The sequence below is a fragment of the Eretmochelys imbricata genome, chromosome 8 (assembly GCF_965152235.1).
Source record: "Eretmochelys imbricata isolate rEreImb1 chromosome 8, rEreImb1.hap1, whole genome shotgun sequence".
NCBI lineage: Eukaryota > Metazoa > Chordata > Testudines > Cheloniidae > Eretmochelys > Eretmochelys imbricata.
This window is the reverse complement of record NC_135579.1, coordinates 16,748,700-16,776,625: the sequence shown is the minus strand read 5'-3', so window position 1 is coordinate 16,776,625 and position 27,926 is coordinate 16,748,700. Positions and strand designations below refer to the sequence as shown.

Genomic DNA, 27,926 nt, shown 5'->3' with positions numbered 1-27,926 from the left:
TAGGGAGTCAGTTCACCATTCCCCTGCAAGAGGACAGCCAGAGCTTCCATCTGACCCCATGGAAGCGGGAGGATTATGAGCCATATCCAGCAATTCTTCTGGTACCGACAAGACTGTCCTCATCATCTATGGATGAAGCAGTTTCTCCAATATCTTCTCCCATACATATCCCTAGTGACCATAAGCAGTTCCAGGAACTGTTATGTAGGATGGTAGTGGCACTGCAGATCTCCCTTGAGGAAATTCAGGATCCCCAACATAAACTCCTGGACATCCTACAGGCTTTTGGATCCAGCCAAATAGTGTTTCCTGTTAATGAAGCCATTCTGGAACCAGCAAGAGCAGTCTGGCGTACCCCAGCCACTAGTGCCCGTACCCCTAAGAGAGCAGAAAAATGCTATTGTCTTCTCATTCTACAGCTAACTCTTTGGTTATCCAGTTTGCTATGGAGACTTCTAGACAGCAATACCCTAAGTCTACTCTGATTGACAAAGCAGGTAAACACCTAGATTTATTGGGAAGGAAGGTCTTCACTTCTTCTAACCCTCAGTTCAGAATAGCCAATTACCAAGCACTGTTGCCTAAGTATGATTACCTGAAATATTCCAAATCCATGGACTTCATCAACAAGTTTCCTTAACACGACAGCTCCATTCCACACTCTCATTGAGAAAGGCAAGTCGGTTGCCAGGATCAGTGGTAGAAGCAGCAGACACACCTTCAAGATAAATGGCAATAGCCATTGTCATGTGCCTTGAATCATTGCTTCACGCTTCGGGGTTTCTCAGAGAGATCCAGAACACTGTGGAGAACCTGCCCTTGGATGAAACCCATCTCTAACCAAAAGATAGATGGGTCCTTACACATTCTAAAGAACTCCAGGGCCACCTTCCTCTCCCTGGGAACATATATAGTGGCCCCAAGAGAAAATTCCGCAGGCAATCAACCACTTTACCACCAGCAGCCTTGTAAGCCACCATGTAAGGGGCGGTGGGTTCGGAAGTCCTGTTTCCCTGCACCTTCTGCCAGCCTGAGCATCAGCATCATCCTGCCCCCAGCCAAATGAACATTTTGACAGGCGTTCAAGAGCTGCAAATGTATGACATCACCAACTGCTGATTCCCACACATCCTAGCATTCTTTTTCCAGACCTGGAGTGAAATAACAATGGACAAGTGTTTGTTAATCTTCATCCATTCCAATTATGCAATTTAATTTACCCTATTGCTCTCTCCAAATCCTTCATTCCTGCCCCTTTTCAGGGGCCATTCTAATGAGGAGATTCTCAAATAAGAAATAGAGTCCTCCTTACAGCAAGAAGCAATAGAGCGGGTTCCTCTTGAGCACCAAGGAAAGGGTGACACGTCTTTTGGGACCAGGGCTGTCCCTACCCATATGCAAAGTATGCAGCTGCATAGGGCACCAGGAAATTTGGGGCACCAAATTTTCTGATGCCCTGTGCAGCTGCATGCTGCTCCAGCCCCTGCCCCACCTCTTTACCACGGCCCCTGCTCCACCCCCACCTGCCCCCACTCCACCCCTTCCCAAAAGCTCCCGCCCTGCTTCTCCCCACCCCACCCCCACTCCCACCCCCAATGAGGACTGCTACAGGGCCGGGCCTGCCCTTACCGGCAGCGGGAAGTGCAGTGACCCGGCCCCAGCCGCACTGCTGGTGAGTGCTGGGGGGCGGGGTTCCCCCCTACCCCCCAAGCTAGCCCCGGCCCCCTGGGGGGTGCTGCTTAGGGCCCAAGAATAGCTAGGGATGGCCCTGTTCGGGACAGTGGTTCTTCAAATAGCTGTGCCACTAGTATCCTCCTCCTATTTGAGTACTGCTTATCAGTCACCTGCAGTGGAATAGACATAGGAACCAGCAATCAAAGAAGAAGAGAAAGTTACTTACCGTATCGCAAGTGAAGATTCTTTGAGGTCTGTGGTCCCTATCTATATTGCACTACCCACCCCCTCCTTCACCTCTGCATTCTTCAATTTGTGGGAGTGAAAGAACTGGAGAGATGCTCAGTCTGCTCTACCTTCATGGTTGGAGCCATGAGGAGAGTGAGGATGTATACATGAGCCAAGTGACGCTGCTTTCAGAATTCTCCAGCTCTGGGTGCATGAAGCACATGCATACCCACAGTGGAATACATATGGAGACTACCCATCTTGAGAAATTTCCAATTACTGTAAAGTAAGTAACTTTCTCATATCTAGACTATGTTCCTAGTAAAAAAAAAAAATTGATAGTGGTGTGAGTACCTAAAGCATGGAGTACATGTACATTTATATAATACACCCATTCACTGAGAGTGTGAGAGGGTTTATTGTTATCTTTGCTTGGTATCATTTATTTTTGTTTGCTTTTCTTTCATTGGTTGTGTTGTTGGTGTCATTTTTATGTAAATTGTGTGTGTTAATATGTGATAAAACTTATATAGGGCATGTGATTTTGAAGGTCAAAGTTTAAGTAGACTGTATGCCAGCTATGTGTGACATCCTATATGGAAATTGATAAGTTTATCTTAAACAATCCCATAATAGTATTATAGCAGTTTTACAACATTTGCTGTAAACAATTATGCTCATCAACCTGTTATATTCTATAAATGAGTGTATGTATTTTTTGAGATCACTAGATGACAGCATTGTGATAAACGACTGTCAAGGTTTCTCCCTGATCTAAGTAGTAGTAAAGCAACAATTTAAAAAAAAGAGAGAGAGAGAGAGAGAGAAGCTATGAACTTACAATGTGTAAGGCAGCTCAACCCTTCTTCCCCTTCCCCCAGCACCAATATGATTTTGGGGTGCATACACAAGCATTATGAAATGGACCAGGTTCTGCCTCCTTATATGACCAGCAGAAAGATGTGGGCAAGTTGCAGTTGTTGGGGAAGATTTTTTTTTAATTAAAAGCTTACCATAATTCTCACACCCTAAGCTACATAATGTCAGTCTTGCCTTGGAAGAATCATGCTAGCTCCTAAAGGGCAGATGAAAAGGTTTGGTGTCTGATGTCTCTTGCTTGCAGCAATCCTTACTCATTTTGAGATGAATCATCCTAGCTGGCTACCCATCTTTCACAAACAACGCCAACATGGGGGGACATTATTCTCAACCAAAATATCTCTAAGGGCTTCTCCCCGGAAAACAGTGGGATACAAATCTGTTTCATACAGGTATGTGGGGCTTTGGTCCTTGAAATTAAATGTGTAGGCAAAGCAGCTCCCAGCTCTTTTTGTGATATAATGGGAAGCTTTTATGAAAACCTGAGGTTATTCAGAATTATCAGAAAAGCCATCTTGCAGTCCTGGCTCCTGCCAGACACTATAGGAAGGAATACAGATTTTTAGAAAGTTGAAGCAGTCTCTGAAGTATAACAGGAAAAAATACCACTTTGCAAGTGGTAGCTAGAACAAGGGCTGAGGCGACATCACTAGCTGCTATCAGTTGCCTCAGAGCTATCCGCGTGGCCTCCAGCCAGCCCTGTCTGGAATTAGACCCCCAATTGATGTCAGAGTCTTTTATTTTGGGAGCATATGGCTACCTATAGCTTTGGTAAAAACTGTTGTCACTGGACATTGTCCAAAGGGGATATTCTGTGGAGGTGTGCAAGGATCATAGGAACAACTTTGTTCTATTCCCAGTCTCTAGCAACCCCATAGAAATGTCAGGACCTGAATGAAACTACCCATCATCTACTTCACATCAGAGACATACAGCCTATTCCACATGCTGTTTTTAGCCACAGATAATCAGGAGCACACATAGCAGAGCTCTGTCTGATACATCTGAATAAGTTCCTAAAGGAGGCTTATCTCCATTTCCCATTGTACTGTTCCATAGACAGTTCTTCTGGTGTGCATATGGATGGTAGCTTTTGTGGAGGCTGGGGGTGGCTTCCCAAATTTGATTCACCTTTATCTGTCCCAAAGGGCAATTTTTCTTATCATCGTTCTGTACAGAGAGAAAAAGTAGAAACACACCCAGAGTAATAAATTTTCTGGAGTATTTCCTATATTGATATCTGCTACACAGCCATCAATACATACATTCACCAACTTCTACATATTTATCATACAGTCTTTTGTCAGTGCCATTTTTTGGCAGAAAACTTCTCAATGTCTTCGTGCCAAAGGGAAGAAGATAGAGGATATATGTAAAATTTCCTTTCTTCAGATAATAAGGTCCACAGATCTAGCCCACACTGGAAACAAATGGATCATCCAGAATATAGATGGAAATTGAAACCCAAAGACTTGGATTTGTTTCATTAAGAAGAATATCCCATTCTCTCTGCCAAAGGAGAGATTATGCTTTTTTTCCTCAAAGAATATTTAGCCCAATCCATAATTTAGGAAACTAGAATGGAATTATTCTGGCTGTGGAAGTTCTCTCAACTGACAGCAGCTTCTCTGGGTGAGGCATTCCTCTTCTGCCCAGTGACTGACAGGTCTGGTTCTGCCTTCGAGCTGCAAGCAGGCTGAAATATCCATTATAACTGATCTGTGGACTTTACTGCCTGAAGACAGGAAACTTTCAGGTAAGCATGGAATTTTCCTGGTATGGAGTGCAGCATAACGGGATTGGGCCCACAGTTTGAGGATGTGACAGATTGCTGTAGATCTGTACTAAGTTATGTCACCTAATTTGTTTTTTGACTTCCATTTTATATCAGACCTTGTGTCCTCTATTGGGAGCCAGCTTGAACTGGTATATGTGTAGCTTGTTTTTAATGTATAAAACGGCCGGAAAAGGAGGAGGTGTTTCTTACCTGGTGGAGAGCTGACATTAGGAAGAGTCATCCAGACTGATTTGCAACTAAATATAGCCTTTTATGGTATATTTGGTGGTTCTTTTTGCTAATCAGGCAGATACACTATATATATAGCTTAACGTATATTTATTCAGATTCTTAATTTTTATTACTTTTATTTTGCAAGAAAATGATGAATAATACACTTCTTATTTATCAGATGATGATTCATTTTTTTACTCGTGCTTTGTGTCAAGTTCTATTTGGATGGAAATTCAATTTAAAATGCACAAAAACAGTATTTTAATATTGATTGATTATTTAAATGAAACTACCTAAAGATATTCCACATGCATAAGAAGAAAGTTATCAGAACAGTTATCAAAACATGTTTTATATTTAAAACTAATTGATTTATTAAGCAAAGGAAGTATGATCTATAGTTAGTGAATTGAACTGATTATTTCTGTTCATCATGTCCTTAAAGATTTTAGAACTAGCAAATCTCATCCTCTCAACTAGTCATGGAACTCAACTAGTTGAATAAACTGAAATGAAGAAAATCCTCTTTCTGGACCTGCAGAAGAGGTTACTGCTGTTGAAAGCTGGTTTAGCACGTCATAAACTCTAGGTTCAGGTGCTTAGGGAGTGATTTCCACCAGTTCAGCAGTCTGACTTTTAAAAAAAGCTTGGCAGCAAACATGTACTGCTTAATATTTTTTATTTAATTTAAATTGTTTTAATAGATTATACTAAGTTTAGGCCTTAACAGAGGTTGTTATAATTTCAAATGTAATTTTAAGTAGGTTTATTTTTTTTAAATAAGTATTTAATTTAAATTAAAAAATCCGATATACAAAACATTAAAAATCAGCCATTTTTATCCATCCTGTTGCCAAGAGGGGAGAGTGTTCCTGAGTGACCCAGAGCTATTAATAGGGATGAGTCACTATCCAGACCTAGGGAGCTTTGGAGCATATGGTCATCAGTGGTTGGATCTCCTCACAACAGACTCGTATCCATTCAGAGGATGGAACTGGACTGGGTTGTGACAGAGAACTTCCTTGTGCAAAGCATATTTAGTAGCTCCTGTATTGTAAACCTAGAAGAGCAGGGCCATACTGTGAAAAGTGCTCTGCACCCAGTGGTTGCCGTTGTTCTCAGCAGGGGGAATCAGGATTCCACGCCCTTTTGAAAATCTGGCCCACAGGGTTGTGTGCTCGTTTCAGTTTTCGGAAGCTGCTTTAAGAAGGGAAGTTTAATTAGCAGTTTTAGCTATGTGACACTCCTGAATGAACTGTGGTGGGATAAGATATGACATGACAGGCCCTGTAATTTAAACTTTTAAATGTCATTAAGGGAGTAAAGGTCTTTATTTGCTGCAGTTTTAATACCTTCCATTTGTAATCCTTGAGGATTACTGTATTTTAATGAAATAATCTTTATCCTTGTACAGTTTGGTTAAATGGTATACCTATCAGAGTCCTTATTTGTAAGTATACAAGAAACTCACAAATACTGCATCTCCTTTTTAGAGGATTCCAATAACAGTGATAATTATTATATAGTTATATCATTGTAACACTTCATAACACATTTATATAGACTTAAAAGAAACTTGATCCCTGCTGCAATGCTCTGCATTGACAAAGAGAGGGTAGAGGAGAGGCAAATAGGTTGAGAAGTCCTGATATTCTCTTCAATTGAAAATAAGGTAGTGGAAAAGGGTGTGAAGGAGACTGGTGAATACCCAAATGGAACAAGTGGGTTTTGAGGAGGGATTCAAAGGAGAATGAGTATACTGAAAGGCAGGGCCGGCTCCAGGCACCAGGAAAGGAAGCAGGTGCCTGGGGCAGCCAATAGAAAGGGGCAGCACTCCGTCTGTCATCAGGGTGGCACTTCCAAGTCTTCGGTAGCGGGCCCTGCAGTCCCTCTCTTCCTCTTCAGCGGCACTTCGGCGGCACCTCAAGCAGGCTTGGTGGTTGTTTTTTTTCCTTCGCCGCTTGGGGCGGCAAAAAAGCTGGAGCCGGCCCTGCTGAAAGGTGGGGAGGAGTGTCATTTCCGGAGAAGGGAGCAGCATGAGAAAAGGCACACAAGCAAGAGTGGGAAGGTGCTGGAATCTCAAAAGAGACAGAATCAGGAAATTATATTGTGACTGTTTCGTGGGGGTCAGCAGATTTGTTTGGTCTGTTCTGATATCCAGAAGCAGCATGCCTGCAGTGTGGTTTGTAAAGCAAGAGTGGTTAGATCAACAACAACCTTTCACTGCTCCCATCATGGTCTAATATAGTCCTCAGCACTACGTTTGAAGCATTCATATCTGCGGTAAGCGCTTTTAAAAACTTTCCAATTTGTTCTCTAATCATTAGCTACCTTTACCACTGTATTGCCTCAACTGCCATTGTTTAGTTACAAAGGTGACTGAAAAGGTTGGTGTTTTTTATACAACCCTATACCTTTGCATAGCTTCCAGGCTTGCATGAAGCAGAGCAGTGTGCAATCACCTTACTTCCATTCACCACAAAATGTTAATGGGGGGACAGAGGTCTACAACACCATAGAAGCAATGGAGCATTCCATCTAAAAAAGGAATGATGGCTAATCACTAATGGTAGTGTACATAAGCACCATAAGTGGTACCATGTGTCAGGAAAAGAGGAGCAGCTCCTAAAGACTACCTACCTGGAACATCATCTGTAATTGTTCTGCAATATTCATATTCTGAATTTCAGCATCTCTGTGAGAAAGCAAGAAAAATTACTCTTTTTTCATTTTATTGCAGTGATTGGTATTTCTACTTAGTTGATCTGCAGTGTCCATTTGTGTATCTATATATACACATACTTACATACATATTTGTTAATGAGAACAAGTGTCCTGGTTGTGACGTCCATTTACTACTTTCATTCTGGATGGAACTTAGTGCCTGAAGGTCCCTGTTGCTTCCTCTTCTCCAAATAGAAGATTTTTGGAGCTTGTACAAAACTGAATGAAAAAAGCTCCCTATGAATATCAAGAAATCAGTGAGCTACCTAAGGAAGTAAGCCTGAGTGAAGCCACAGTAATAGTCTTTGTACCCCACCTTCACAGCCAATTACACAAATTGACCTGATGCACTCCTTAATCAAACTTTTTTGCTACTAAGCAGGCGGTTTTCACAGCTCAAATAATCAGGGAAAAGTTGAATGTTTATTTTCACCTTAAAAAATTCCCAGACTGCCCTCCCATAGGTGAAGTATCTGTTGTCCCAGAAACTTGGCATAGAATCAGCAGACTTTAAATGCTAGCCAATTAAATGAGTGTGAATTCAATCTATTTCCTGTACCCTTGATTCATTCTCAGAGTTGTAAAAGAGTTTTTATAATGAAATTACCTCTTTAGTGTTATCATACTACAGTAGGGCTTTCAGTTACTTCATTAAACAATTTGTGCCAATTTTGAATTAAACAGACTGGAATAGCCTCTGCCTGCTTCATGGGTGGGGTGATAATGGTGATACATTGTAGCAAAAAAATATTAAATTCACAGGTATTTTTAGAAAACGTGCTGAATCCCTAATGCAAAGGTAAAAAGCTTTCTTCTGTTTCCCACTTATATTCTGCAGTAGTTGAATGCTATGTGAAAATTGCCAGGACAGTGATCAGGACTGTAATAATCCATTAGAGCAAAAGTTGGATTCAGTTCTTACTCAATGAGTATGAGATTTTAGAATTACCATTTAATCAGCCTATGTATCAGTAGCATTAGACCAGATGAAGAGAGACCTGCTTCTGGAGTCTATTTTAGTTTTCAAACTGGAGAAGAAGCTGTCCTTTGATGACAGTTATTTCTGAACAGGAAAAGATCTTTAGAAAATTAGTCACAGTTAAAACAGTTAAAACTCATTAATATATACTCTAGTGTTCCTCCTGTTTTAACTCTGCTGAGAAATCCATCATGGAGAGCAGCAACTCTTTAAGTTATGTAGTTCAATTTTCTAGGCTTCCAAGGTCAGCTTAGTTTTGGTTCCATAAAAATACCAAGGGATTTAGTCTGTCCACTTCACAAACTCTACCCAAGGAGCTCTTCCTCCATGTTTTAAAAGTGGTAAAATCAGTATATTCTGAAGAATTTATAAATGAACACACTCAAATTGGCCTTTCTGGCAGTTGGCCTTGGTGCTGTCTGGCTTCTCATAATCTCAGAAATGCAGAATTACATATTGCTGTTTCTGAAATCTTATTTTCCTATAAGCAATAGAGTTCGATATTTTAAAGTGAACTGCTTTATGAATGTTAATTTTTTATTGTAATTCTCAAATTTCTCTCAAGGGGGCTATATGGTGCATTTAGACTGTTTGATAATTTCCTCTTGCCTCTAACTTTCCATACTATCATCTGATAATTTTGATATTTTTGTGACTTTATAAAAAGCATTATAAAGAATTTGAGGAGATTCAGTAGAGGATGACTTGTGATAAATTTAAGAGAAAAATCCACCTAAATTGGTCATAAAGAAACAGAATTTTTAAACATTTATTTGTATTGAGTTCTTCATATGTCTTGCCTAGGAAATGTGCGTGGTGATGGGGAATTGTGGATACTGATATTACTATAATAAGTCTGCTAAAAATGAGGTGCAGTGATTCAGTACATTATATACTTCCCAATTTCTTAACTCTAAAACCAAAATTAACTGGACAAATGTACCCACTATTTTAACTGGACATATTTTCTTTTTGTGTAAATACAGGACAGCACAATTATCTATGTGCTGGAAGAAATGATTGTATCATTGACAAAATTCGAAGAAAAAACTGTCCGGCCTGTCGCTACCGGAAATGTCTTCAAGCTGGCATGAATCTAGAAGGTAACTTAAAATACTTGAATGGATTGTTTCTCTGAACCCCTAACAAGGATCATTTGGTTTTATCATGTAAGCATGCATCTGAGCAGTGCCTTAAAATGTTCAAAATAGTTATTCATTATTTTATGGTATAACCCCACATCCTTGTTGGCAAAAATTAAGATTTTCTTTGTGCGCTGCTTCTAATCTTTCCTTCTCTCCTACAACAGCTATATCTCTTACCATACTTGTCTTTTAACAATCCACTGGTATGAACCAATGTCCTGTTTTTATTCACAGACAGAACACATGCACAAAAATTAGGACATTTCTTTCCCCCACCCTCACACACAGATATCCCTTGCCCTCTTTCCTTCACTGAATCTCAGACAGCGGGAACCTAGCTATGGGTGAGATGTGGAAAGTATCCTACATATCCCATATCACTTAGGAATATGATGTGCCATTTGAAAACTCAAATGAAGAAAAGATCAAGGACAGAGAACTGAAATGAAGTAGATTTGTGCTTCCAAAATTGAAGGAAGGGAAAGTCTGGGTGGAGAGAGTCAGCTTTCTGTGTAGGCAGTGGAAAATTAATACTTATTTTGGTCCTTAAAAACCTTGTGCCAAATTTTCTGGAAAATATACCATTAACAGATACACACGTACTAGTGTGGGTTGCTTTGTGTTAAGTCATAGATGACTACTGAGAAATCCAAAACCATATCAGCTGCAGATGTAGTGGTTAGCTGCTTTAAAACTTTTTTCCCTAGCATTCAGTATCAAGCATAATCACAGCAAACTTTTTCTACTAATAAATTAGTATAGCTCTCTATTTATGCTTGATACATTTCTATTGAATTGTTGTGATTAATGCCTTTTACTGCCAGGCATACATAAGGAATGTAGGACCAGAAGGGACTTCCTGGGTCATAGTCTGTTCCTCTGCTATTGCAGGCAACCCTATCATATAATGCCATTCATAAATTTATGAAATTCCACCTTAAAACTCGTTAAGTTGTTTGCACCCATTACTTATTGGAGGGCTGTTCCAGAACCACGCTCCTCTGATGGTTAGTAACTTTATTCTAATTTCCAGCATAAATTTATTTGTATCCGGTTAATATCCATTTGTTCTTGTGCTAACATTATGCTTTTTTTTAAATAGTTCTTCTCTCTCTTTGGTGTTTACCTTCTGATGTATTTATAAAGAGCAGTCACATTTCCCCTTGGCCAACTACGCCAAGCTGTATTACTCTTATTTTATAAGATAGGTTCTCCTTTCCCTGATCATCCAAGTAGCCCTTCTCTGGTCCTGCTTCAGTTTGAATTAATCTTTCTTGGACATGGATGATGACAGTTGTACAAAGTAATCCTGCTTATTTAGGTGCAGATATCCCAAAGATATGTATGTATCCAAAATTGTTAGATATATGTAAAATATATTTTGTTGGATATAAATTTGTAAATAATTTGCGGTTGATTTTAAACAAAAAACAAAACATGAAGCTTGAGTGGCAAGGTAGCTGTTGGAAACCCAAAATAATGGCTCTGTATTGATCTAACAAACAAAGAAAATTAACAAAATATTAAGTGAAGAGTTACCCTTCATTATAAAAATGACGTGGCAAACCAGGAGTCTGGTTAAGTGAGCTTTTGAAATGTTAAGTATCCAATATAGTGACAAGTATCAGGGGGTAGTCTGTATCCACAAAAAGAACAAGGAGACTGGTGACACCTTAAAGACTAACAGATTTATTTGGGCATAAGCTTTCGTAGCATTTTGGTTTTGAATTGCCTGCTTAGGTTCAAATCCTAGATTTGGCTTTTGGTTATTAAAAGCCATAGTGTACGAAATTAACAAAACTCCTGTTTTATTGTATGTTAACTGGTTACATGTTCTTTCTGGCCTTTTCTTTGCCAAAATATATTAAACATTTGCATTGCATTGCAATTAGTTGAAATATAGGAATGAGAAAATTAATTTATTGGAAAGATAGGGTGCAGGGAGAGATTTCTAACTCAGATTCTATAGCTTTGGAAAATAGAAAAACATTTCCTGCCAGCATGGAAAGTTTCTATTTTAAAACTTTATAGATTCAAATAAAATAATGAAAAAGAATCCAACGCAGGCATGTGTGCACGCAGGAATGTGCCACCACAGCCACGCTGCCATTTTTAGTATGCTAGCACAAGCAGAGCTAGCGCATCTGCTTATCCGCCCTGGGAAGTACCTTTCCAGCTGTTATATTGGCATACCCAAAAAGAATGTGAGCAGCTCTCTCATCCAAATTAAGATTTTTGCCCTTTTGCTTTAACACTTTTGGATGGCAAAAGTGACTGGCAGGACTAGTAGTTTGAAAAGGTGTTACAAGATCTGCTATCTCAGCTCGGTTTGTTTCTACACAAAACAACTGTGCAGATTTTGGAAAAAGTGTATTTCTCTTTTTAAAGTATGGAAAACTCAACATCCCTAAGGTGCAAAGCGTGATCAGCTGCTAAAGTTAAACATATGAACTATCCTGATCTAAGAAATGTGTTATGTATTTTCTCTCTCTAAAACACAATTGTGTGGCATTTTAGGGGACTTGAACTTCATCTCTTTCAGAGGAAATCACAATTATGGAAACTGGCAAATGTAATATATTTCTCACGTTTCTCCAAGTTAAAAGCTATCATTTAGATGGAGATCAGTACTGCCTTCCAAACTTCTTATCTAGAAGCTGAGTTTCCTTTCCAGTTATCTGAATTTGAATTTGGCATTCAGTGTAGTTGTAGCTGTGTCAGTCCCAGGATATTAGAGAGACAAGGTGAGTGAGGTAATATTTTTTATTGGACCAAATTCTTTTGGTGAGAGAGACAAGTTTTTGAGCTACACAAGGTTGGTGGAAACCAGTGTGTAACTGGAGTGTTGCTAGCAGATTGCATTTATACACAGACATTCAGGATGTGACCTGCATGCTGTTTGGCTGTTTTGTGAGGGGCCCAAGATCGCACGGCAGGTGATGACCAACCCCTCATTACTTTGGATTACACTTGGAATGTGATAGTGAATTTTGCACTTGTTCAGGGGTTAATATGGAAAGTGTAAAATAAAGGAGTTGTTGGAACTGCTAGTTTAAGCTTCCATTTTAAGATACTTTGGTCAATGAGGCAATGTTAACTTTTCACATTGAAAACTTCAGTCTAAAAACTACACAAAGGCAAGAGAACTATTGGTGTCACATACACTTTTTAGTCTTAAATAGGTTTTTTGGTTAATCATCCTGATCTGATATTAACTGTACAAAATTAATATAGAGATGCCATTAGTATCCAGGGTACTTGGTTGCAGCTTGTACTCTAGTTTAACTGCTTATAATCGGACTCCACAAGCCCTATTATAATATTGAGTTTCCCAGTCTTCTTTGATAGGTTCTATTTTTAAGGCTTTATACCTTGGCACTAAACTAATTGTGGATTTAACTGTAGCATATCATATACTGTCTGCTCTTGGATTTTTATTTCCCGATTCTTACAGAGTGCATGGACTTAGTATGTAAGGTATTTTTACAAAAGTGAGCAATTTTAACAAGCAGGTTTAAAATCTAAGTATGATTTACCTAGTCGTGGTATACAATAGACAAGTGTTGCCTTGTTAAGGGGTGTAATAGCCAAGTAGCAGGTAGAGTTTACAGTAATATAAATTAAATGGAATCTAATAGTGCAAAATGCAAGATCATGCTCTTAGGGACTAACAAGAATTTTTGCTATAACCTGAGGGCTTATGAGTTGGAAGCAACAGAGGAGAAGAAAGACCTGGATGTATTGGTTGATCACAGGATGACTATTAGCCACCAGTCTGATGCAGCTGTGAAAAAAGCTAATGCAGTCCTAGGACGCATCAGGCGAGAGGTATTTCCAATAGAGACAGGGAAGTGTTAGTACTGTTACACAAGGCACTGGCGAGACCTCATCTGGAATACTGTGTGCAATTCTGGTTTCCCATGTTTAAGAAAGATTAATTCAAACTTGAACCAGTGCAGAGAAGGGCTATTAGGATGATCAGAGAATGGAAAATCTACCTTATGAGAGAAGACTCCGAGCTTGTTTGTTTAGCCTAACCAAACAAAGGCTGAGGGGAGATATGATTGTTCTCTATAAGTACATCAGAGGGATAAATAACAGAGAGGAGGAGGAGGAGTTACTTAAGTTAAGCACCAGTGTTGACACAAGAAGGAATGAATATAAACTGGCCATCAACACCTTTAGGCTTCATATTAGACAAAGGTTTCTAACCATTAAAAGAGTGAAGTTCTGGAACAGCCTTCCAAGGGGAGTTGTGGGGGCAAAAAACCTAACTGTCTGAGCTTGGTAAGTTTATGGAGGGGATGTTATGATGAGATTGCCTACAATGGCATATAGCTGATCTGGCGACTGCTAGTTGCAAATATCTCCAATGATGGGACACTAGATGGGAAGGGCTCTGAGTTACTACAGATAATTCTTTCCCAGGGGTCTTTCCACATGCTCAGGGTTTAACTGAGCCCCATATTTGGCATTTGTAAGGAATTTCTCCCCGATCAGATTGGCAGAGACCCTGAGGGGTTTTCACCTTCCTCTGCAGAATGGGCACTGCTCACTTGCAGGTTTAAACTAGTGTAAATGGTGGATTCTCTGTAACTTGAAATCTTTAACTCATGATTTGAAGTCCTCAGTAACTCTGCCAGAGATTAGGGGTCTATTACAGGAGTGGGTGGGTGAGGTTCTGTGGCCTGCAGTGTGTAGGAGATCAGACTAGATGATCATGATGGTCCCTTCTGACCTTAAAAGTCTTATAAGTCTGTAAAGACCACTCTAAAGGAGGTTTGGGAGTACAACTTTCAATTTGGAATGAAAAATAAAATGACATTTTTAAAATGGATTTTAGTTTATGTTGTAGTATTATGTTTCTGGTTTTCAGACTTTTTTCCACACTTGTTACGGAAACACAGCTTTTTATTTTAAAATCTGATTTGATAAACCTTTCTCTCTAATGCAAAATAATGCCTCCGGAATGCTGAAGAATGAGGGCTATTTAAAACTTCCACTTCTTGTAAAATCATGACTGGTGTGGAGAAAATAAGTAAGGTATAAAATTACGATGGGTGTGGAGAAAGTAAATAAGGAAGTGTTGTTTACTCCTCCTCATAACACAAGAACTAGGAGTCACCAAATGAAATTAATAAACAGCTGGTTTAAAACAAACAAAAGAAAGTATTTCTTCACAAAATGCACCCGTGGAACTCCTTGCCAGAGGGTGGTGTGAAGGCCAAGACTATAACAGGGTTCAAAAAAGAACTAGATAAATTCATAGAGGATAATTCCAGGATGGGCAGGAATGGTGTCCCTAGCATCTGTTTGCCAGAAGCTGGGAATGGGCAATAGGGAATGGATCACTTGATGATTACCTATTCTATTCATTCACTCTGAAGCACCTGGCATTGGCCATTGTCGGAAGACAGGATACTGGGCTAGATAGATCTTTGGGGCCGTTCTTATGTTCTTATATTCAGTAATTCATAGAAGAAAAAAATCCTAATTCATAGTTGCAGAACATATTTAAATTCACTCTCCACTTTATTCCAAATTAACTTTTTTGTGTAAACGAGACATAAATATTACTGTAGCAAGAAACATTTACTGTAAATTTTAAATAGGCATGCATCCGATGAAGTGAGCTGTAGCTCACAAAAGCTTATGCTCAAATAAATTTGTTAGTCTCTAAGGTGCCACAAGTGCTCCTTTTCTTTTTGCGGATACAGACTAACACGGCTGCTACTCTGAAACCTGTAAATTTCTAGAGTTTGTCAAACTCAATTTTTTGTATTGATCATTTTAGTAATAAACCTTTGTTTTGGGTAAAGCTATATTTTTGTGCTAGAAATAGTTGGCTGCCTTAGATGTAGGGGAGAAGTGTCAAGAGACATGTATTTTACATTTCTTATTATTTTAACCTTAAGAAATATTCTCCAGCCCATCAGATTTTTTTACCTGGAGCCCCAAGCAGTTTTATTATAAAGTGATAGGCCCAAAATGACGTAGTGAGGACAAGGCAGTAAAGATCTCCAGGACTCATAGCTGCTGAACATTGAAGGTTTATTGTTGTCTGTCATGCTTTGCTGCTTCAGAATTATTGCAGTTATAGATAGCACAGCTTTTTCAGTCCAATCTTTAATTTGATTAATGTACTTTTCTTCTTATACCACGGACTGTAATCTGTCAGATGTGGTGCTTCATTTCTGCTATCCAAAGGGAGTCAGATAAGTGCAAAATAGGTTAATGGAAGCTGTAACAAATCAGAACTCAGGTTGCCGCTAGTGTTAGACTGTTCCATAAATCTATCCCATTTAACCTGATTAACAGTAACTGTGTCATTAAACATAAAAATGGCATTCAGTGACTAAAAGTTAGTGTCTTATGAACATGTGCAGATGCACACCCTTGAAGTTCCAGGTGCTGTAGGTAACTTCACGAGATTCAGCAAAATTCATCATTTTTTCTTTATTTAAAATATATATCTGTAACCAGGAGTTAAACATTAGTTTTATTTTAATTTAGTGCTTTGTAAACTACCATTTTTTAAGACTGAAAAACAGAATTAAATAGCAAGAAAAACAAAAATGCTTGGATTTGAGGCCAAATGGAAAATTGAAAAGTGATACAGAGTTGGGGAGTGTTTTGTATTCAAGAAATGCACCACTGTGTAAGCACACAATCTGTTTTTGATTTTTGTTAACTTTTAAAGTAAAACTCTCCAGTTCATTTTTAAATTGCATTTATTAGCAGGAAGTGATGTTCAGTATGACTAAAGATTTAGGCAGAAGAAAAGAAATCTGACAAAACATTCCACTAGCCAGTAGGGATGTCCTGTATAGAGAAGTTAAAGGAATTATTTGCAGGAAGGTATTGATAGTATTTTTAAAATTAAATGATTTGATAGAGTTGTAGTGAAAGGCATGTAAATAATTACATGAAGGGTTTCTGGTGACATTTGTTCTGATTCATTGAGCCTAGACAGGACTTGAATCATCTCCCTGTTATTCAGCATCTGTGTAAAACCATTGGGAGAGCTATTGAAACAACACAGGTAGAAGTTTCAGTGAAATTAAGACACACAGCTCTAAATTTTTACAACAGATACATACGGGCACTATCCCCCAGTTCTCTTTTCTGCACTGACTTCCTATTGAAAACAGTGTTCATATCAATCTCTCTGTCCTCATATTCAAATCCCCACCATGATGACTGGATCCAATTGCCTTAGGGATTGTCTCTCCCTCTGTGATCATGACTAAGGCTGTGTGTCTGTCACAGAGGTCACAGATTCTGTGACTTTCCATGACATCCATGACTTCTGCAGCGGCCGGCGCTGGTGCAGTTTGGGTGTGGGAGGGGGCTTATGGCTGGGGCAGGGGGTTGGGGTGTGGGACAGTGCTAACCTCGGTGAGGGGCTCCCCAGAAGTGGCTAGCATGTCCCTGCAGCTCCCAATGGGGCCAGGGCACTCTGCGCACTGCCTGCGCACACAGGCCCCACCCCTGCAGCTCCCATTGACTGGGGTTCCCAGTCAATGGGACCTGTGGAGCCGGAGCTTGTGGCGGGGGCAGCGCGGGGAGCCCACCTGGCCTTCCCTCCCACTAAGAGCTGCAGGGACACGCAGAGCCAGGTAGGGAGCCTACCAGCCCCAGCAAATTCACCCCCCCTCCCCCCGAGCACTAGTAGTGGTCCTGAGCTGTGCGTTGCGGCCTATCCCTCTTCCCCCTCAGCACCAGCAGGTGTTGTGGGCCACACCCCCAGCACCTGCAGCGCCCCTGAACCGCCCCACCCCCCAAGCACCCTCGCCACCTTGGATCACTCGCCCCAGAGCACGTGCGGCCCCGTGGCTGAAGTTTTAGTTAGGGATATTTATAGTACAAGTCTTGGACAGGTCACAGGCTGTGAATTTTTGTTCATTGTCCATGACCTGTTCATGACTTTTACTAAAAATACCCATGACTAAAACAGCCTTAATCATGACTTCCCCCAGTAGCTTTTTGTAAAGGCTTTACCACAATGACGGGGCTGAAGAGTTACCCAGAACTTTATTGATAAAGAAAAAAGAAGGTAGAAATGAGTCAAGAATTAGAACAGAGGACTGAAATTGAAGAGCAAAAGAAAAGAAAAAAGAGGAAGATTCCAAATAATAAAACAGGAGCAAAACCAAACAGTACAGGGGACAGTCTTTATGGGAAAGTTTCTTGAAACCCTGGATTTGCATCTTTGACAGGGTTACTGGTGTAGTGGATGAGGGGAAACCATAGACATGATATATCTTGATTTTGAGTAAGATTTACAATTGAGTCCCCCAAGACATTCTCCTAAGCAAACTAGGGAAATATGGGCTAGATGAAATTTACTATAAGATGGGTGCACAACTGGTTGAAAAATTGTACATAGAGTAGGTATGGTTAATTGTCACACTGGGAGCATTTATCTACCTGGGTCCTACAGGGATATGTCCTAGGTTTGTTCAATATTTTCATTAAAGACCTGGATAATGGGACAAAAATGTGCATATATATTTTCAACTGACACCAAGGTGAGAGGGGTTGCTAGCGCTTTGGAGAACAGGATTAAAATTCAAAATGACCTTGATAAATTGGAGAATTGGTCTGAAACCAACAAGGTAAAATTTGGTAAAGACAAATGCAAAGTACTACACTTAAGAAGGAAAAATCACAACTACAAAATGGGGGATAAGTGGCTAAGTGATAGTACTGCAGTAAAGAATTTGGGAATTATAGTGGATTACAAATTGAACATGATCAAACAATGTGATGTAGTTGCTAAAAAGGCTAATATCATTTGGGGGTGTATTAACAAAAATGTCATGTATAAGACACAGGAGGTAATTGTCCTGCTCCCCTTGACACTTGCGAGGCCTCAACTGGAGTATTGTCCAGTTTTGGTAGTCACACTTTAAATAAGATGTAGCGAAACTGGAGAAAGTTCAGAGGAGAGCAACCACCAATGATAAAAACTTTTCTAAAACTTTTATGAGAAAGGTTAAAAAAACTGCATATGTTTAGTCTTGAGAAAAAGAGGCTGAGGCAGGCCCTCGTAACAGTTTTCAAATATGTTAAGGGTTTTTATAAAGGGGATGGTGATCAATTGTCTCTGTGTCCACTGAAGATAGGACAAAAAGTAATGGGCTTAATCTGCAGCAAGGGGAGATTTAAGTTAGATATTAGGGGAAACTTTCTAGCTGTGAGGGTAGTTAAGCTCTTGAATAGCTTCCAAAGTAGGTTGTGGAATCCCCCTCACTCAAGGTTTTTAAGAACAAGCTTGACAAACATCAGTCAGGGATAGTTTAGATTCTTTGGTTCTGCTTCAGCACAGGGCACTGGACTAAATATAAATAACCTCTACCTTTCAGCTGTACATTTCCATGGTTTTTATAATTTCACACCTTGATGATTACACAGTAAAAGCCCACATATATTAGTGGGTGTTTTTGTGTTTTATCTAGTTATCTATAAACAGAAGTCCTGGCCCCGTTGAAGTCAGTGGGGATTTTTGCCATCATTAGGAAAAAGATTTGACCCATAGTTATAAGCAGCTGAAAATAAGGGTTTATATTGGGAAGTGTTGGGCAGCTTTAATTGTAGGTGTTGCTAGCATTACCACCTATAACAGTAGTTCTCAAATTTTGTACTGGTGAGCCCTTTCACATAGCAAGCCTCTGAGTGCGACCCCCCCCCTTATAAATTAAAAATACTTTTTTATATATTTAACACCATTATAAATGCTGGAGGCGGAACTGGGTTTGGGATGGAGGCTGACAGCTCGTGATCCCCCATGTAATAACCTCAGGACCCCCTGAGGGGTCCCGACCCCCAGTTTGAGAACCCCTAACCTATAACGTTAACGTGGGGACAGTAGCACAACCTATTATTAAACTTCCCCATTATTTTTTTCAGATGCTTATGACTTTTGCCATATTCTAACAGTTTGGACTTAAATTTTCTGTGCCAAGTGGCGCCTCAGGGTGAATTTATTTTTTAAATTTTTTAACATTGTTTTGCCCATATTAAGAAATTCTGACAACCTTTTCTTTTAAAAGGTCTAGCACCCCCCTCGCTTTGCTGTAGAGACTTGAAATATGGGTGGTACATGATTAGAGATGGTGGCAACTTTTGTATCATAGATGTGCTTTGCTTAGAAAATCTACCCAAAATTTGGCCAAGTTATAGGCCTTTGAAAAATCGCATGCTCAGTAGACTTCTTAGATTTTTAGCAGCTAAATTCCCTGAAGATTTCATCCACACTAAGCGTGATTCAGCCTGGGGCTGAGCAGGACTTTTCCTGTAATTATAGTTCTGGGCTGCTGTGGGCCATGCCAGGTCCAGGCACCTGAAATGAGAGCACCAATAATATTAATTCTGGGATTTCCTAAGTTTTTGGTTCTTGATTTTCCAAACCTAATTTTTTTAATGTAGTTTTTTGTAATGTTATGTATTATTATTATTTATTACTTGTATTACTGTGGTGCCTGCCCCATTCATGGATCAGCACCCCGTTGTACAAACACAGAACACAAAGACTAGGGTGGCCAGGGAGCAAGTATGAAAAATCGGGACGGGGACATGGGGTAATAGGCATCTATATAAGACACAGCCCCGAATATTAGGATTGTCCCTATAAATTTGGGACATCTGGTCACCCTAACAAAGACTGACCCTGCCCCAAAGATCTTACAGTCTAACATGAGAGACAGCAGATACATACAGACTTACAGGGGAGTACAAGAAAACAATGAGATAATATATGCCTTTAGGAAACTAGCAATCTGGCATAAGACCACAAAGCCTATGATAAATTTGTTTCCAGTACACAAAGAGCACGGCAGCCAAATACAAAGCAGTATCACTCGTAGATTTCTCTTGGCAGTTTGTAATCTTCTTCAGGTGCAAGGATGAAAAATGCTTCTTTGAATGCCTGTGGAAGTGAGGCTTACTCTTAAAAGTGACTGTGTAAATGGCACCTTCTTACTTGAGAGGTGATTCCTGTCCTTTTATAGAGTCTTATCTGCTCACCTTTGTGTTGAGAATAAAATTTTTTGACTTGTGTTAGAACAAAATGGCTATCGTAGCGGTGCTGCTATCTCACAATTCATCAACAGAATTGTTACCTTGCACTCTGATTATATGCTCAAAATCAACCCTTCAGTTACACGTGTGCATACCCATCAAAGACAGGAGCAACTGATGTATATTTAGGAATTTGACCTCCAGATTTCAGGGTGAATTTGCTGGGCTGGTAGTTGGGAGTGGGGGACACCATTACTTTAAACTTTTACTAGGGAATTACTCAAAGAGAACAAGCCTGGGAAGCTACGTTACCATCTGATGGTGCCATCAGACACCAACAGAGTATAAGTGCACTTTCATGTTTTGAAGCACATTTCTACATCCCTGACTGCTATCTTAATGAGTGAACAAAATCTTAATGCAGCAAAAGTCTGGACGTACAAAGGTGATTCAGTAAAAACAAATCAGTGTTGCTGCTGAATTTTGCTGAAGTTAATTGATAATCTTCCCCAAAAAGTATCATGGAAAAATGACCGCTCTTATTCTAGAGTTCAGTATATTTAAGGAGTTGAGTAACCTGATTGGCTGAACAGAGCTAAAGGCTTTTTAGAATACAAACAGATCTTTAAAACCAAAGGAGAAAATATTAGAAGTATATGATGCAATAGATAGAAAATCTTGCTGTTGGACTCCTCACTGAAGTTTCATAGTTTTCATTTTCATTGTATTTATTTTTCCTACTGAACAAAAATGTTCTCTGACCATTGTAATCCTTCCTACATGCTTTGTCCATGCCAGAATGAGTGTTGGTGGCAAACAGAGATAAAATAAGAGGCAGCTATTGATTTCAAATGTGAATTAGCTGACTAGCTATGATATACGAGTAAAGACGTATGGATTTTTGTCAGTAAAGATGCTTATCCCAGACTACCACTATGCTTATTGTTAAGCATTTCTTCTGAAAAACATAAATTAGTAATATGTTTTAAAAGTGAACTGCAAACATTTTGTTCCCTCAGAAGATCCCTGCTTAGCCCATTCCAGATGTGAAAAATATTTAAACTGTATTTCTAAAAACACAGCAAAATTAATCAAAATAAACATCTAAATATCATCTCAGTTTTTTAGCTAAGATCAAGTATAGTCCGTTTATAACTGATATATCCTTTAATAGGGTGCAGTAACTTGCACTTACAGGTTAATTTTTTTCTCTTTCTAATACAGTTCTGCCCCACTATGACAGTTTAAGCACTGAACCTCAAGGGCCAACTTTTCAGCAAGACTTCTATAATGAGTACAAATTTGACCTTATTTGCTTGTTTAAAAAGGCCATGTGCAAATTTTTGAGGGTACATTTTTGTACACCAGCTCGAATTTTGGACTTCAATTTTCTTGTTGCAACCATCCATAAACATTATAGAAAATGTGTTTTTACAACTTACTAGAAAGGTAGGTTATCAAAATAAATGAAAAATTTTGGGGAAATTGTATGTGAAAGGAAGGCAAATAAACATCTCAGACAAGACAACTAAATTTTGAATAATGAAATGATCCAGCAGATTTCAAATATTGGGGAGGGGGCATTGCTTTTAAAAATGATAAATTCTGCTGGGTTTAATAAACTATCCTGTAGGCATTACATTATTATTTACATTCTTCTCACACTAGTGTTGGCACATGGCAGTAACTACACTCTTGAATCCCTCTGTATTATTAACTGCTGCGTCCATCTGCTCTGTGGCATTGAGGTAATCTGTTCTATTCTGCCCTCCCTGCTAAGTATGGGTCTTAAGGTTTCTCTTGGGTGCCCTTGTTTCTTCTCATCAGTTGGTTTCCTCTTGACCACTGTAACATTATTTATATCCTTTTTTTTTTCAAGTTCAAAAACTTGAAAAAAATTGACATTTCCAGTGCCCTGAGTGCTATGGAAAATTGTCTCATTTTCCTTTCAAAAACTTGAATATTCAAGTAATATATTCAAAAATGGCTAGTGAGGAGGGAGGTTGGGGCAGGGGTTGTCTCTTTTCTGGGCGAACACATTTTAAAGAAGCTCAATATTTCTTTTAAGAGGGAAAGTGCTTAGCACTCCATAAATATCAGGCCACTTTAAGGTGTCTCAAGTTGGATTCCCAGAAATTGAAGCAACCACGATCACAAGAATGTGTCCAGAAAATTTAGGCCATAGTTCCCATTTTGTAGTGGTGATGGATATTCCTTGTCTCTGATTTGGGTGGACTTTTTACTTTGTTATATATTGGTTCTGTTGTTGTATTTTTAATTTTAAAAGTATGTAAACCATCTTTCAGAGTAACAGCCGTGTTAGTCTGTATTCGCAAAAAGAAAAGGAGTACTTGTAGCACCTTAGAGACTAACCAATTTATTTGAGCATGAGCTTTCGTGAGCTACAGCTCACTTCATCGGATATGAAGTGAGCTGTAGCTCACGAAAGCTCATGCTCAAATAAATTGGTTAGTCTCTAAGGTGCCACAAGTACTCCTTTTCTTTTTGTAAACCATCTGCAGCTCAACCTGCCAATTTTTGCTTTTCTTCTGCTTTCAGTTTTATTGCTGTTGATTCTGTTTTTGCTAGTGTCATGAATGTTTACTCAGATTTAGTGAGCAATTAAACAAGTAAAAAGTATGTGAAAGAGAACATTTGCGTATGCATAATGTACGATATTGTGTATTGCAAATTCCAGGAAGGCAAAATTGTTTCATTAATGTCAACTGTTGAGACAGTAGGAATTTTTAAACTTATTAAATGGGTAATTTGTTAATTAATTTAGACCTGAGGCTAACTGTTAATCTCAGACCATCATCTTTATCCACTTAAAGTTTGTGTTTGCCATAATCTGTGCTGGTGTAAACAACTGTAGCTTGTGAGAAGTAAGTCAGTGAAAATTATGCCTGTTTACACCAAATTCTGATATAATTTAAAGTTCTGATCTTACTAACCAAATGGGAACACTATATATCAAATCCGGTTTCAGGCTATAGCTGCAGGCTTAATCTTGAGAGTTGCTGAACGCCTACAGTTGCCATTTAAATTAATGAGAATGTTGGGAACTGAGTACCTTTTGAGATTAGGTACTAATAAAGGCATGGTATGCTACCACAGGAGAACATCTAGAGAAAATATTTTTTCATTCCAGATCTTTAATATGACTATGAAGGGAAACCCCCTACTGATTGGGGCAACATTTACAAACAGTCGTTTTGGAGTCAGTCACTCTAATCCTCTTAAACACAATCCTCTTAAACAGCAGAGACAGTAAAAGTCTTTGGAAACAAATCAGTTTTAATAGCAGTAAACTGAAAAGAGACTCTAATACTTGGGAAACCTCTTTAGTTGTCAGTGATGATGTGCAATTTGTGAACAAGAGGGCAGTTGGTCCATCAGACAATATCTATATGAAGACATGTCTGTGTAAACAGTTGAGAAACCCAATACTATGTCTTACAGAAGATGCATGTTTAAAAACAGTGTACTGAAAAAACATACATTACCTCAACATTTCTCTTTTTCATGGGTAATATTGGCACGTTATTATAAGCAGGTTTCTTGACACTTTCTACTATAAAAGACCCTGTTTTTAGTTGCTTATTGCTTTGCCAAACTTCAGCTGTTTAGCTGCCTCGGACTGAATATTTGTGAAAAATTTAAGCCAAAATATTTTAGTCATTTCTGAGAATGAGGCTAGGAAAAAAAATGCTGTTTTGCCCACATGAAAAAGTTCTTAAGTCCCTTTCTTTTAACATCTGTAATACTGTCTGGATTTGGAACAGAGGCTTGAAACTTGACAAGTGGGTGGCCTTTGTGTCAGGAGTGTGCCTTTTGTCATCATTGTGAAAATGTGCCCTGATTTGGCCAAGTTGTAAGACTTTGAAAAAGTCAATTTGCACATGCATCATAGAGACTTGTGTCCATTTTAGCAGTTAAATCTCAGAAGACTGTCTTCTCTAAGCATACTTGAGCCTCTTTTAGTGCTGACCGGATTCTGCATGCGCCACCGCCCTACAGCTCTTACATGTAATGGGCCTGTGCATGTGGACAGGAGCAAATCCAGACTTTCCCTCTTATGGCTGCTCCCAGCTGGTTTGGATCTGGGTAGAGCCAGACAATGGAACTGAGAACAGGGAGCGTCTCTCTCCTGAGCTCTCACTGACTCAACCCTGGCACCCAGGTATCATGGAGAAGGAAGTTCTTTAATTCAATTAATGAAGAAATAAAAGCCAGACTGTGGGGGAGGGGGAGGGGAAGGAATAGATTGAGACATGGAGAGCAGGAAAGAGAGAAACTGGGACTGAGAGCTGGGAGGAGGGGAGGGTAGGGCAAAGAGACTGAGACTAAGAACTAGTGGGTGGAGAATAGGGTTTGAGGAAGAGTAGACATCAGACAAGGAACTGGGGGAGAACTCTGAGTGGCTTCACAAAGAAAGTGGGACAAGGAGCCAGGCAGGCGACGGGGGGGATTGGGACAAGGAGCTGAGGGAGAGAGCGGGTATGGCTCTAAGATTAGATGAGGAATGTGGAAAGGGAAACAGCTCAGCAGTGGGGTGGAATCGGACGAGTAGTCAGGATGGGAGAACTGGAACTGTCTGGACAAGGACACTGGGGACAGGGAGTTGGGACTGGCTGGGCAAAGTTCATCCTGTGCACTAAATGAGGCAATGGTCCCATGAAAAAAATAGTATGTAATCATGTAAGTAAAGACTGTATCATAATGTGCAGAGACGAGAGGGGAGCGGAAAATTACGGTTGTATAGGGAACCTTTAATTGTGGTATCTCCTAACTTGTGAGTGCTTGACCATGCAACCTTAATAACATTCTTTTAATGTAGTTTTTGTGGTAATTTCTGAAATTGTTCTAAATAAAAAATAATTATAACATCTGTTTGGGATTACCCATAGCTAAATTTGCAAAATTGATTTCCATTATTTTCTCCTCCCCATCTTCCTCCCAGCGTACACCAGGCCTCTGTGTTCAGAAGTGTTATCTTTTTCACACAGTAGTAGTACCTAACTGCTCCCCTTTGTTGCTTCACTATACATTTTACTTGTTTAGCTTGACAGGCACAGAGGTTGCTGCTGCAATAATTTGCATGAGAGAGATTTTAAATATCTTGTTCATTTGCACATGGATAAATCCTTCCGTAAAGCACTGCCTCTGCATCTGGGACAGTAGAAAATCATGGTGTAAAAAAAAAAAATTGCAGTACTTGTATAATTAATTCCAATTCTAAGTTGTTACATAAATAGACACAGTCAACTTTAAAATGATGCTTCTCCTTGAAAATTATATTACCTCACGTACTACTAAGCAACACTGAAATATCAGAACTGAAAAATTGTAGAAAATTATATATTTCTCTTGTTTACTTTGGGCTTTTGACAATTTGTGTTTTGTCAATTTCACTTTACTGTCCAGATAGTCACTTATGCCTAATCTGCAAACACTTGCACGCACTCACTTGCATAAGAAAGAGATTTTGAACCCCTTACTCACACTGATGTGAGTAGCATTAATTATTCAGGTAAGTAACTCTACACCAGTGTAGTAAGAGTTAAAATTCAGGCCCTTTATTTTTGCAAGATCAAGCTGTTATGTTTGTTTTGGGCCTTTTAAAGAGCAGGGGAGAGAGCATTTTAAAAAAATAAGAAAATGTGATTGTAAACCACAAACGGGATTCTGGACCATGTGTAGTGTATGAAACTATTTTTCATTTAAAAAACTAAAAGTCTTTTTCGTTCCCACAAAATACCCATCATATTGTAAATCTAAACTTTTGCATTTTCTGAATTTTGTTCTGTTGCAAAGCCTGCCATACTGTTGCCTTAACATTTTTTCAATTAATTTCTTTTTAGTATATATTACCTCCAAAAATTTGAAACTGTAAAGTTACTGAGTTATCTGATACATTTTCTAATAATGCATTAGTTATAATCAAGGCACTAGTTGGCGTGGAGACATAATAAAATTATCCATTCATCACATATCCTTAAGTTTTGTTCTGTAGACATTTAGTATGGTCATGCAATGTTTTTAAAAGTAATATCAATTTACTTCCAATATTCAGTGCAAGTAACTTGTCTGTCCATGAGAGACTTATGTTACCTACAGCATGGGTAGAAATAAAATAATTGAAAAGTTACTGAATTTAAAACTGAGGTTTTTGAATAACTAGGCAGGCTCTGTATTATGTGTTCATTTGCCATTCATGGCAGATCAGACTTGCGCTTGTGGCATCTTTTTATATCATTGTATGCTTTCAAAATAATAATTGAGACCATTTCTGTCATAATCCACAATTCATAATCATCTGGACAATGGAACGGACACAATTAAATGAGAAAACCACAGTCTCATATTATATCTGTGTTGTATTTTATGTTACTCTGCAGTGGTGGTGAGTCAAATTATAAGAGGACAGAAATTATGTCCCTCCCCCTCTTAGAAGTTACACAAGTGGCATTATTATGTGCTGTTGGTGTATCTGTGGGACCCCTGTATGGACCAAGATGCAGACTTCAGAAAAGAATTGTTTCAGTTACTTTCCTGTACTGCAAAATATTTACTAAATAATCTACACAGTTGGCAATCTACATTCTGGGGAGTCAAAAGGGAAGCAGGAGACTCAGTTACTTTTGATACACTAATAAATAGTCTTTCTATTTTAGAGCAGACATCTCTGGCAATGTGTTGCTTATGCTGTGTTTATCTGGTATATCATATGAATTTTATTTACTGTTTAATTACTGCAGCAATAATTTGTTTGCAGGAGGGATGCCAGAGAAAATTCTCTTTTCTTGCCCAGTGTCATCCCCCAAAAATGTTTTTCCTGGCTCTGAGTATTCAGTAGCATTCTATTTATAAAATACAGTTTTCCTTTCTTCTGTGTGTTTTCTGTAGTTCACATATTCAGCATATGATCAAGTGCCCAGTCCTGCAAACAGTTAGTACTAAGTGGGGCTCAGTATTATGAGAAGTCTCATTGAAATCCAGCAGTCACACCCAATACAGTTTGCAGCCCCACATTAGTCTGTCTGCCTTGTTCTGCATCTCTGATACATTAACGTGACTTCTCCTTTCTTAGAAATCTCTGAGATAAATCAGTTTACAACAGGGATTTAGCTGCATTTCACTGATGCAAATTTTTACAAAAACCTATGAAAAAATATTTTAGAAGTTGCCAATGACTAATGTAAAGAAAAAGGAGTATTCCCTGCATGAGCAGCACTTCCTATCTTTTTTTTTTTTTTACTTT

The 27,926-nt window shown here is 39.0% G+C and overlaps 1 protein-coding gene across 3 annotated transcripts in view; it reads left to right on the top strand.

Annotated features, from left to right (window-relative positions):
* NR3C1 (nuclear receptor subfamily 3 group C member 1) overlaps positions 1 to 27,926 on the top strand; it is a 160,430-nt gene that overhangs the window by 106,473 nt on the left and 26,031 nt on the right. For all 3 annotated transcript variants that reach the window (XM_077825411.1, XM_077825412.1, XM_077825410.1), the window contains one exon: positions 9,482 to 9,598. In XM_077825411.1, the coding sequence (XP_077681537.1) occupies positions 9,482 to 9,598 (117 nt within the window). The remainder of the gene's footprint in view (positions 1 to 9,481; positions 9,599 to 27,926) is intronic.